A 13,267-nucleotide genomic window follows, 5' to 3' on the forward strand; every position below is an offset into this window, starting at 1 on the left:
TAAGTCATGTGAAAAACACACTGTATGTATCCTCTGGTATCACAGCCACAGAATCCTTTCAAAGGAACAGGACACATCTCCTGTATTTTTTTCAGTTCTGTTATCAAATACTTGTTTGTGCCAGGCTGAATGTAAACAGCCTGGATAACTTTATGATAAACTCCGTCTTTTCTGGTTGCTCCACGCTATCTCTTGCAGCTCTGCTTTCCACTTTGAATACTGTAACAAGACTGAAAAATACATAAGCAGGACAGTCGCTGTGCTAATGGAACGAACAACTGTGCTTGATAAGCACATGCGATGAGTAATGCCTGCAGCCTGGGCAGCTCAGCTTTCAGAGATGAAATGGGGGAACATGTTTCTCTAGCTTCTCTGAAGAATACTGTGAGGACTAATGAGTGAGACCACTGTTTTCAAATAGACATAATTATAATCCAAAGAAATTAGCAATTATTCTCAAGAGTCAATTGGAGAAAGCTGCTTTATCTTTGGGAGAACTCTTTGTTGATAGAAGAAATGTCTGTAATTGTTTAGAATATATCTTCTCTAGAATCCAGTTTTTAATAAATAATAGATCTAAAGGAATCAAATGATGTTCATAGTATCAAATGGTGCTTAATTCACAATAAAGTGCTAAGTGAGGTTTGAAACTTGGACATTTTTGAAGACCAAACATGTCTCATGGGGTGGGGTGAGGGGCAGGCTTTAAGAAGTGTCTGGTTCATGTGCCTCCTAGCAGAGAATAATTCTGAAGAAATCTCTTTGAAGTTTTGCTTGTAAATGAATGAATGTGGAGTCGTATGTGATTAGTCATCCGCCGACCTCTCGTGGTTTGACGCAGGCAGACTTCTTGAGCTCAAGAGGACTGATGCCTGCCTCTCAGAAGCCACCGATTTCCTATAAGACTATTCCCTGTTTTTCGTAACTGTACACAACACTATCGGCAGCACAGCAATAACAAATAGGTTTTAATGGCATAACTATAAAGTAATTTCCTAAGACATTACTCAGAGTGTAATCTTATTTGGAAATAGGGTCGTTGGCTAGTAAGCAATTATGATGAGGTTACACTGGGGAGAGACTGGGCCCCTAAACAGTATGACTGGTATCCTTATAAAAAGAATGGTATGGTATCTAAGGTACTGATACCCTGATATAGAGAATGCTATGGTGTTGCTAACTGCAGCTGGAATGCGGGTAGGTCACCAACTTTCCTGTGGACTGTGGAAGGCAGAGTGGCGGAGAGCCAATCACAGGCTGATCAGACAGCCTGGCTTCAAATCCTGACTCCACTGTTAATTTGCCATGCCCTCCAGGGAATGGACTGCCGTCTCTAATCCCTAATTATCCCTAATTCCTCCATCTATAGAATTAACCTAATAATAATAATAATAATAATAATAGTACTAATAATAGACATCATCACACTTAAGCTTTTGAAGATTAAATGAGATAGAGCATATCATTTAATGAACTCTCAGTAAATGCTGGTTCCCTGTTATTATTTATTAATTGGTGTAGGTAGAATTTTCTGAACTGCCTTGCTAAATCACACAAGAGTTTTCATAGCATTCACTACAGCTGCCTGGTAATATGATCATAAACCATTTAAATGGTAAATACAATAGACCCATTGTCTTATCAAAATACATCACTGAAATTCGAGGGAGAAATGCACATGTTTATCTAAAATAGGATTTTCATCTGGAAGCACAAGTAACGTTTATAGAAGCAGTTTATGCATTAGTCCTTTCCTAGGCTCCTGAAAAGTCACTGATGGTACCTGAGTGAACCACTCAGATAGCCTATCAACACAGCGTCTTTTTGCAAGCCTGTACTTGAGATAGTCTATTCAAGCAATCCGAATGTATTTGCCAAGACACTTTAACATTTTATTAGTTCTTTCTCAAAGTCAACATTAACTAAATTAGTTGCATGGCAAAATTGTATGCATGAGGGACAGACACGGCAGGCACCTCAGGACCCTTCCTGATTACCGGGCACCAGCACACTGAAAGTTGCACAAGATGGCCAGGCTGTTATTTACACTTATTGTCCTTGTCATTAGACAGTATTCTTCTTAGGGATAGATTCACTACTTCCTTGAGGTCTTTAAACCACTTTTTGTATAGTGTTCTATAATTATGAAGGATCACAGTAATAATTCTGATAAATGATTAGGTGGATGTGGAAAGACATCAAGGTAAGAAGATGAGTCTGTATTTATGGTGCATTGTTCTAAGCAATTTGATTATTTTATCTGATTCTCAGGGGGAAAAAAAAAGTAAGGTTCAAAGAACTTTATTCCCTTGACAGCTAAGTCAACTAAAGACCATAAAAGGTTAATTAATATGGTTACATGTTCACTGTTACTAAGTGGTGGAGCAACTGTTTTGATACTTGAAGTCTGGCTCCAGAGCCCATACTCTCTTATTCTAAGGATATTCTGTATGCAATCAAATTGTTTTCATTTAATCAAAATAAGCAGTGGTCATTATATATTATTTAGCTTCTTGCTAAACCAAAAATGGGTATGTGGCTCTATATTGAGTACCAATGTCAGTTTACCAGGATTTGTGGCTCAAGTTTAAGTAACATCATGCCTCTCAGCTTCAGGCTATTTATCTTCAGAATGAGGTACTTCAATTCAATTGAACACTCTTAAACATCCATTATGTGCTTGGCAATGAACTCTGTACTATGAGTATTAACAGAGATGTATCCTAGAACACCGCACAGACTCCAACATTGGATATTCCAAAATGGGATATTCACAAGGCACAATTTAAAGATTACTGATTTAAAGGATATGATTTCAGAGTTTTTAAACAAGGTCAAATTTTTATTTCCTTTGTTTGTAACAAGGAAAATAGATTTTGAGTGTTTCACTACCCACTCTCACCTGTTTCAGTAGACAATTTGATCACTGGGAATGACTTTCTACTCCTGTTCTCTGCACAACCAATTCCTGACCCACTTTGCCAACAAAACTTTGCAACTCAGGAAGCCTCCGTTGGCCATGACCCGCCACCACTCTGCATGGACTTCTTCATGTGTTCCCAGAATAACCTGTACACACCTCCATCCATTAGGACACATACAGTCATAATTATAATTACAAATTTATATGTTTATCATTACCACAAGACTTTTCACCTCTAGAAGGCAGTAACTGTGTTAATCTGCAACCCTCAGTACACAGCCCGTGCTCAGAAAATGCCTGTTCATTGAAACTTGTTCTTCTTCTCATGGTAAGTCTAAATGCAATTTGCAGTACAAAATTTAATTTTTCTAATTCTGCCTTCTGGTCTGGAGATACAGAGACCAATTCAAATTCCTCTTTCTCATGAGAGCTCCTCAAATACTGAAAACAACACACCGTGTCCTTAACATGTATATGAATCACCTGTGAATATTGTTAAAATGTAAATTCTGATTTGGAAGGTCTGGGGTGGGTCCCTGAGATTCTGCATTTCTAACAAGCTCCCAGGTGGCTGATGCGGGGGGCCCACAGACACCCTTGGAGTAAGTGGCATTCAGAGTGGCTTCTGAATCTATCTGCAGGCCTTCTGCTTTCCAGGAAAACCAGCATAATCTGCTTTAGCTGGAACTTGTAAATCTGTTCCGGAGTCTGCTTATCTAGTTCTTTTCAATTACCCTAAGACATGGAGGAGGAATGTAGACAAACACAGCTTATTTATTTTCCTTGACTTCCAAAGTCAATAAAAGTGAACCATTAAACTAAATCTAACAGAGGCATCACAGTCATGGTTTCACTGAAGTTTAATAAAAAACACATCTGAAAGAACTGTCCAGACACAATTTGGACTGTGATGCATAGAATTCCATGTGATAATTAACAGGATCATGAGTCAAATGACATAATTGAAATTAGTATTATCAATTATACTTAAAAAGGAGTTATTAGTCAGGGTGAGAAGCACAGATGTAACATAATACACATACCAATATGTTAATACAGAAAAGCTACTGAAAAGTGAAACTAACAGGCTACTTTGAATTTTCAAGGACAGATTCAGTACATTGCAATGTAGTAATGCATCTAAAAGCCACAAATTTATAAAATCTAATAATTGAGTGGTTAATATGTGCCAGGCATTGTTCAAAGATCTTCACATGGATTATTAATTAATTTAATACCTATAATCTCTATTGAGGTAAGTGAAGTAGGCATTGTTGGTCTCATTTTGTATTTAATATTTAACTAATAAGTATGAATTTGGCTGCATTTTGCAGAAGAGAAAACTTAGGTGCAGAAAGGGTAAGGAATCTGCTCCAAGTTACACAGATCTATGTGAAAGAAATTATGGTGGCTGGCCTAGGTGATTTGATTCTAGGGCACATCCCTGAGTTGCTACTTTGACAGCCTCCCAGGGCCCGCAGCCCCACCACAGCAGGGCCTGACCCCTTCAGCATACTAGTATTCTTTTAACTCCCAGTGTTACCACTTGAGAGATTTGATATTTTATTCAAAATATCTGTAGATACCTATCTATCAACACTATGTAAATTTATATTCACTTAGAGTCATTTAGTCTCAGGTCGCCTAAATCCAGCCTTGGTCTGGTAAGAGAATTATAGGCATCTCTATTATTTGAGGCCCGAATAAAATAAAACACCTGAGAATACCATTGTGCTTAATGAAAAAACTTTCTCCTTCAGAAAGCTCCCCAAACAATCAAATATACTTTAAAATTTTAGAACAATGATTACATATACCCTATTTTACCTCAAGGATGAAAAGTACACTAAGCTGTGGAGAATTATATACTGTTATTTCATTGCCTGTAAGAAAAACCTTATCACATAAGAATATAGCATTTTTTTCCTTTAAACAACAGTGTATGTCAACAATATATTCACTATTATTAATAACAACTTACTTTAATCTTCCCAATGTCTGAGAAAAAATTGAACACATAAACATGTTTGCTAACATTGTTCTATATATGTGTGCACGTATAGAATATTGAGTGACTCACAAATTGACACAAGACAAAATCTCATGACCTCTCAAAATGAGAATCTCATAATACAAATAATATATTTAGAAATGTGATCAAAATCCACTAGTAAAGGCATTATAGTGTATGCAAAAGGATCTGGACTATCCACTCAACTTATTAAAATTCATGAGACTTTAAAAATATCACCCAGCCAAAGAGGGGTATAAACAGAAAAAATCTATTTCACAGAAATAAGAAGCATATTACAATTAACTCTGGAAATTATTTTCATCTATACAGGTCTAAAAATTTTTACCCCATATATCAGGGTCATTTTGGAGAGGGTTTAATATAGATATCTCTGATGCAGTTTGTTTCTCAGTAAGTTAACTGTAAAATGATTTTGCACATGCCTTCCTAGTCCTTCCCCTAAATGACTGCAGCCACAGTGCATGTGTGTGCATAAACAAGCAAGGGAAATTCACACCTATCTGCAGAAAAAACTGCATTAGCATCCTCAGCGAATAAGATGTTACCATCTGATGGAAGATACGTGAGCAAGCAACAGGGATAATGGCCCTCTTCAGTTTCATGTGCAGGAAAACATTCTAGATTTGTCTGAAAGAGTCTATACCATTGAACTGTCAGTGATGTCATGTTTTACATATTTGGAACGGTTTTTTAAGTGATTTGGAAAATCAGTGCAACCACTGCAACAAATGCTTGGAAAGGTAGGACAGAAGAAGCCATTGAGTTTTAAACCACATCCCCTTACATGGCTCATTGGACATATGGCCATCATCATGATAACAAATAATTTGTTCCTGGCCCTGCCATGGCACTTGGCGTGGAGATGATCTACCAGCCATGCCTTACAAACCCAGCCCTCACTGTATGCTCAACCAAAGGCTACTCCATTTGTTCACTTGAAAATACACCAGAGATTAACCTGCTTTCCAAGTCCGATTTTAAATCACATTTCCTTCGTTTAAAATATTTGCAGATATTTTAAAACATGAATAAAAGTAAACAGAGATAGATTGGGTCTGGAAAGGATAGAGGGGACTAAAAATTTTGAACAATTTCATAGCAGACTATTGTCACTGAAAAGAAATCCTACACTTGTTTTGCAGAACACTTCTAAGGCAGCTAGGTCTTTGATAACACATGATTCTAAATCTTTGTAGCTTGCAAAAGTTCTTTACTTATATCATCTCATTTAAATCTCCCTGTAGGCATTATTCCCATTTCTCAGATAAAGAATCTGAGGCATAGACACACTGACTTCTCCAAGTTTAAAAAACAAATACATGAACCTAGATACTTGAATTCAGATCTTTTGAATGGCTTTCACTTGCCAAATACCTCTTTACAGACTAATCTAGGAAGATGTTTTGGGAACTTTTATTACGTAAACACAGGTTGATGGGATATTTGGTTCAAAAGAAAGAAAATACCTGTTTCGGCCTTTGACTTGATATTCAGAAAATTACAGAATGTAATAAATTAATCTGTGAACTAATATTTGCTTTCCAGATTTTTTAAGTGTTTCAAATTTATTGCAAACAACGAAGTTTGGTGTGTGTGCACATGTGTGTGGGAAAAGTGTAAGAAACAAAGAGATCCAGGTTTTTGCACATCTCTCAAATTACTACTCTATTTGCTATTGCTTACAGAATATGAATTTACATATTCCTATATTCTTGGTAAATATCTGACCATAAAATTTAAACATAATAAAACATTTCTGTTTTGTGGGATTCTCCATCCAACACATTCAGTGGTGACTGACCCCAGTCTGATACCTACCTACCACTAACAAAAGGGATCAAAACTGTTTGAAAAACTAATGAGGAATATATAAGCATTTTCTCATCATTTAATAAAAAAATTTTAAAAAGAAAATTATGTTCACACTACAGGAAAATTGGTACTTTGTTATAGTAGCAAAACAACAGTGATATGTACAAAAGTCAGTGACTATTAATACACTAATTACTTATTTTGGCTCCAAATATCCATATTTAAAACTGGGAGTTGAATTTCAGAACAAAACTAGATGCAGTCTCTTTAGCAAAAATCTGCTGGAATTCTTTTATAATGTAATGTTGAGTGGACTTTTATAAGAAATACTTAGCAAACCTGAAAATATCTCCATGGAAGCATGCAAATTAAAGTTTGTAAAATATGTAAATGTAATGATTTTATTTTTTAGCAATTTTACCAATCTGCATATTTACATTGGAAAGAAAATTCTAAATGGAAGGATATGGCATTGTGGATAAAGTATAAAGATTTTTATTATGCTTAGTATGATCAAAGAGGAATGAGAAGGTTTGACTACTTTAATACATTTAGCAATTCACATATCTGAGTGTTCAAATATTCAGATAAACCATTCTTTAGGAATATTTTTCAAGAGCATTCTCATTTCATAGATTCCAAAGTGAGATTCATGACTTTAAATTCTTATGAAACTGTCACAATTTTTCATCTTATTCACTTATTTTAACGTATTATCCAATGTTCATAAAATAACTCAGAATCCCCATTGGGGTATTTAAGAAGATTATCATAATGAAATTAATCATGTTGCCTATTTTGCCTACAGTTATAGAAAAGAATAGCCATAGGCATTTGTTAAAAACAATAGTCAAGTGACTGAATTTATATTACTCTACATTCTACTCAGGTAATCAATCATTTTGGGAATGGATAGGAAAAGCAACTTCTAAACTGTACCAATTAAAACATTTTTTTGACTATCTGAAACTTTACATTGCATAGGATGTTGTCCACCAAAAAAACATTCAGTCTTACCTATGTCAAAAATCTCTTTTATTCAAGGACAATATACATTATGTTAAGCAGTAGTTGGATTAAAAGAAATTCTAATATCTGATTAAGCACAAATGCATTTTTCTTGTTGAAATTTGTAAATGCTAACTCAATGCATGGTGAGGTATAAGCTCTAAAGCACTCAAGAATTTTTAGAAAACAATGACTTTTCTTTCTTTTGGAATGCTTCAATGCAATGGACTATTTTTCACATTCTTTTGGAATGCTTCAATGCAATGGACTATTTTTCACATTAACAGGTATTAAAACATTTGTCATAGATTATTAAAGTAACATAATCATTATGTTGCAGGCTCATTAGGACTTAAAAATATTTTGCAATATTTAGTTTGTGTCAAACTTGTTTTGATTTTTTAAGTTTCATAATTGGTTCACTATACTTTCATCTAGAAATAATCATCACATCACTCATCACATACTTACTTTTAATGAAAAATATAGGATTTGAAAGGACGAAACAAAATGGACACCAGAGAGGCAGAAAACAATAGAAATGCACTCTTTCACCATCAGAAAAGACTGAGAGGTCAGCATGTGAATGTAGTCAACCTTCACACTTTGTGATATTTTCACTGCACGGTCTTATTTCTCTGACTCAACTGAGGTGGGGCAGGGACATGCGACAAGCATCATGACTAAATTTTCCTGCCTATGAAGAGACTTGCCAAGATACAACCAGCATAGTAAGAACAGAGGGATTCCATCTTACAGTTAAGATTCCATTTTTAAAACCAGGGACTTAGGAGGTAAGACTGCTAACATATACTTTGTTACTCAACCAACAACCTATCTCAATGCAGGGCAAGCAGTCCTAACTGACATGTTCCCAGTGCTTCAGGGAAACCACTATCTTGGAAAAGAATAGGATCAATAAATTCCTTGTGTTAAGTTTATTTTACAGAATTATCTAGAGGACTGACTGCATAATGTCTCTCACTGGAGAAAGACACCATGAGACTACATGTCAATACAACCCCACCCTCCCCCTGGCCCCCTTCTTGAAAGCCTTAAAAGACAGAATCCTAAGCCCTTAAGTGTACCTCCTTGGAGGCTGCCCACACTGGCCTTTCTTTGAGTGTGTACTTTCTGCTTTAAATAAAGAGTTTAAATAAAGGCATGGAAACCATATCAGGAGATTTTTTTTTCCCCATTCTATTTGCTTAATTCATGGTGCAATATTTGGGTACAGTTTCTCCTATTTTGGGTCTATACTCCAGACAAAAGACATACAGTAACTTGAAATGTTGTATTTAAAGAAGTTCTAGTATTCTATCATCATTAAAGTATTTACTTAATCCTTTCCTTTTTTCAGGTTTCAGCAGTTTTATTAGGAGATTTTAATTTTCTGTGAAATACGTAAGAGGTTGGGGAAGGGGCCACGTTCACTTTGCAAGGTAAGCGTTTTACACTAAGAAAAGGCACACGGCGGGGCAGTGTACAGGCCAGTGTTTGCATCCCTTTTCGCACCACCTGTTGCGTTGCTCTTACCTCTTTGCTCTCAGAGGACACAAACACAAAGACAAGAAACCAAACAGCAAGATCACCCTCCAGCCAGCCGCACCCAAGCCCTCACTCTCCCTTGCCCCAGGCTACGCCAGGGCTGGGCTGGGCCAAAGTTCAGTACCTGCCTTTCTGACAGTGACTCACCCAGATGTTTCCATCTTGATGATAGGGTTTCCAGTTCCTCCCAGTGTCGCTGTAGAGCATGCGGTACTGGGTGACCCAGTCCGAGCTACTGTACCTCCCTTGGGTTGCAACAGCACGGATCTGCTTCCGATTGCCAAAGTCAACCTGAAGCCATTGGTAATGGTCACTGTCAGATGGGGACCATCCCCCAGCACCTGAAGAAGGTAAAGGCAAGAGAGGAAAAAATGGTATTTAAGTCTAAACTTGTACAACTGATAATGGAGTATTCTACATCTTTTAATTGGCCTTGGTAGTGTTACATTTCACAGATACATTATGAACTGTCCTTTATAGATGCCATTGAGACTTCAACTAATATTCTTCCAGCTGGGTAACATTGATGCTCTAACCTCTTTATGGTGTAATTATGTGCTCATTTTCTCCTGAGCAAATGTCTTCATAATTTCTCAATTAGATCTTATTAGTACATGTCAAAGTCTAATTGGCTGAGGGTTGACCAATTTACCATGAATTTTTCAACTAAAAATCACTAGAAAAAAAAAACATGACAACCTATTAATTTGTCATGTAAAGTTTTACATTTTAGTAGATTATAAATGAAACAAAAAGCAATTATATAAAATCCTAAAATATATTTTGCCTTAAAATTTCAGAATTCAAAGAATGCTAGCACTTCTTAAGATGAGGCCTGTTCTTATTTTAAGCCCTTATACTCATGAAAACTAATGTATATAGTCAATCAGACAATGTGCTTACTAATATAAGAAATATACAACCAATGTCCTGTGATAACCACATTTCTAGGAAAATAATTTGAATTATTAATAAAGAAAAACTTGTTTGGGTAAAATATAATGGTTGGCAATAGAATGCAAAGATGTTATTATAAAAACAGCACTAATATAGAACAAAAATACTCAATTATAGTACTATGTTAGATGATTATGGATGAACTAAATACAGAAAATATGGCATAATGCTTAGCACTGATGCAATATAATTTTTTAAGTGAGTTTGGCTACAAATTGGAGTAAATAATAGAAAAATACTCAATAAATTCTATAACATACAGTATTTCAAATATATGCATCACTTTCAAAAAAGGAATTTAAAGCCTGGCAATAAAATAACTTATTCTATGATTATGATAATAGAAATCATTTTGTAAATCACATATTTATCATTCATTTAATGATATTTATATGGTTTGTTTCTGCTTTCAGCTATGATAGAATAACTTTCCCATCATAAAAAAAATTACAAAACTGATAAAATGTATAAATTACTCTTTTTAGGGGTTAGACAACAGACAATGCAAGGCCCTGATCTATGAGGGAGAATAAACTAATGAGGTAAGCGCTGAGAACTTCCTGGCTTTCTGCCTGATTCACTTGCTGGGTCATGGCACATGGAAGACGATCCCAAACACAGGAGAACAGCATCCCTGAGATGGAGACAGATAGACCAGGATCAAAGTTCCTAAAGAAGCTGTAATTGGTAGGATGGAATTTCTGAGAGGAGACAGCTGTGCAAAGAGCTCTGGACATCTGCACAGGCTCACCAGTGAATCTTCTGGAGCCAAGCCTCTGAATGAATGCTAAGACCAGATGAGGAAAGTTCTGAAGCGAACACCAACCAGAGGATGCACAGGGCTGGGAGTGCTGGGATTTCAGACTAGACAAGATTGAAAGAACGTGCTGAATAACTTCAGGCATTCAGCAGCAACCTCAGGAAGGGATTAGAATAACTCAGTCCTAACATAAGGGCTACTCTGGACACCTCTGAACAAAGGTTGGTAACAAGCCTGAAAAATATCAATCTGATCCACAAATAAACTCCTTGCTCAAACAAAAGTCAATACTGTATTAAAGGAAGGCCATGAAAATTTAGGAACTCTACAACATAGAACCCATAAAGTCCAGTATAAATTTAAAAAAAATACTAGACATATGGGGAAGCAGGAAAATGTCATGCATAACCAGGGAGAAGTCAGTCAATAGAAGCAGACTTCAAAGTGACAGAGATGAAGACATTGGCAGACTGGGACTTTAAAACAGATTATAAATTAGTTCCATTGTTTGAGAAACAGTATATAAATATTGAAGGAATAAACATGAAATCTTAATGAAGAAAAGAAATGAGAGAACAAAAAGGAAGTTTTTGAACTAAAACTTGCATCTGAAATAAAACGTTTAATGAATGGGCTCAGTAGCGGATTAGAAAAGAGAAGAAAACATTAGTGTACAGAACACAGGGCCATATTAACAATTCAGGTTGAAGCTCAGAGGGAAAGGGGGCTTAAAAATAAATAGTACTCCAGTAGTCTGTAGGATGATAAGTGTTCTAGGTTACACACTGGAGTACTAAAAGCAGAGAAAAATGATAAGAGCAGTACTAAGCAGAAAAAAATTAATTTGAAGAAATAACGGTTGAAAAATATAAACCCAGATAGCTGTGAAATTCACTGAACCCCAAGCAGGATAAATACAAAGAAGAATCACCAATGTTTGTCATAATCAATTGGTAAAAATCAATGATAAGGAGAAACATCTTAAAAGTAGCCACAGGGCAATAATATCTTAGCAAAAACAATGCAAACTGAAGACAATGGAACAATGTATCTGATGAGATCAAAAGGAAAGAAATAGAAAGCTGTCAACTTTAAATTCTATATCCAGCAAAAATATCCTTTCAACATGAAAGTAACATAAGGATATTGAGGACAAAAGGTGAGAGAATTTATCACCAATAGGTAGGTACTATAAGAAATGTACATTTTTGAGTTTAAAGAAAATTTACCATTTTGACATTCATATCTGTACAAAGAAATGGATCCTGAGAATGGTAAACATGTCAGTAAACATAAAATATGTGTTCATGTTTTTAAATTCCTTTAGAAGATTATTCAGTGTTTAAAACAAAGCAGTAACAATGAATTAGAGGGTTTATAACAGATGAAGAAAAATATATGACTACAATAACACATAGGATAGGAGGCAAGGAAAATACAGGTACTGAGCAAGTTCCTTATATTACATAAGAGGGGGTATAATATTACTTGAAGGTAGTAAACCCTAGATCAAGGCTCAGCAAACTCTTCCCGAAACGGGTTTAATACTACTTTAGACGTTGCAAGCCATACTACCTCTGTTAGAACTAATATTAAATTTTGCTCTTGCAGCATGCAGCAGCCACAGACATTATATAAACGAGAGTGTGGCATGTTCCAATAAAATTGGGAAAGTATTTCTTCCCCTTTAAGTTTCAGCAAGTTCACTTCAAACACCACCTGCAGTGGATGCTGTCATGTGCCATTCAAGACCTTTATAACCGGAGGAGTTACTCCCTCAGTTATTTAGAATCTGCTAGAAGACAGTAGCTATAATTCCTCTTCAGGAATTTCCCAAGTGGAAAAAAGGCACTTTACCCAAAGTCACACCCCTTCCTGGGGTTTTACAGATGCCATGACTGGTTGACCAGGGATTTTAAAGTCCAGTCCCCTCATGCCAACTTGGAAAACTCTGAAAGATCATCATCAGATCTCCCTGCAGAATTGTTTGAAACCTCCATTGAGACTCTACTGCATCTCAACTTTTCTCCCGCCACCTATTTCTGCTTCATTCCCTTCCCTCCACAGGTCTCCATCCCAAAGCACTACCTAATAGAATTCCCACATGCTAGTCTCCTTCTCAAACTTCACGTGCAGTGGAATCCAGTGGGCAGCGCCTCCTTGGGACCACTTCCCTTGGAATCTGCCCACTGGCTGTATGAGTCAGTCTTTCTGTTTTGTACTT

The 13,267-nt window shown here is 36.1% G+C and overlaps 1 protein-coding gene across 1 annotated transcript in view; it reads right to left on the reverse strand.

Moving 5' to 3' along the window:
• The window catches only part of CNTNAP2 (contactin associated protein 2), a 1,951,112-nt gene that overhangs the window by 1,320,824 nt on the left and 617,021 nt on the right, over window positions 1-13,267 (reverse strand). Inside the window, exon 3 of the mRNA XM_073239854.1 lies at window positions 9,474-9,667. Within this exon, the coding sequence (XP_073095955.1) occupies window positions 9,474-9,667 (194 nt within the window). The remainder of the gene's footprint in view (window positions 1-9,473; window positions 9,668-13,267) is intronic.

Source organism: Manis javanica, chromosome 6 (assembly GCF_040802235.1).
Source record: "Manis javanica isolate MJ-LG chromosome 6, MJ_LKY, whole genome shotgun sequence".
NCBI lineage: Eukaryota > Metazoa > Chordata > Mammalia > Pholidota > Manidae > Manis > Manis javanica.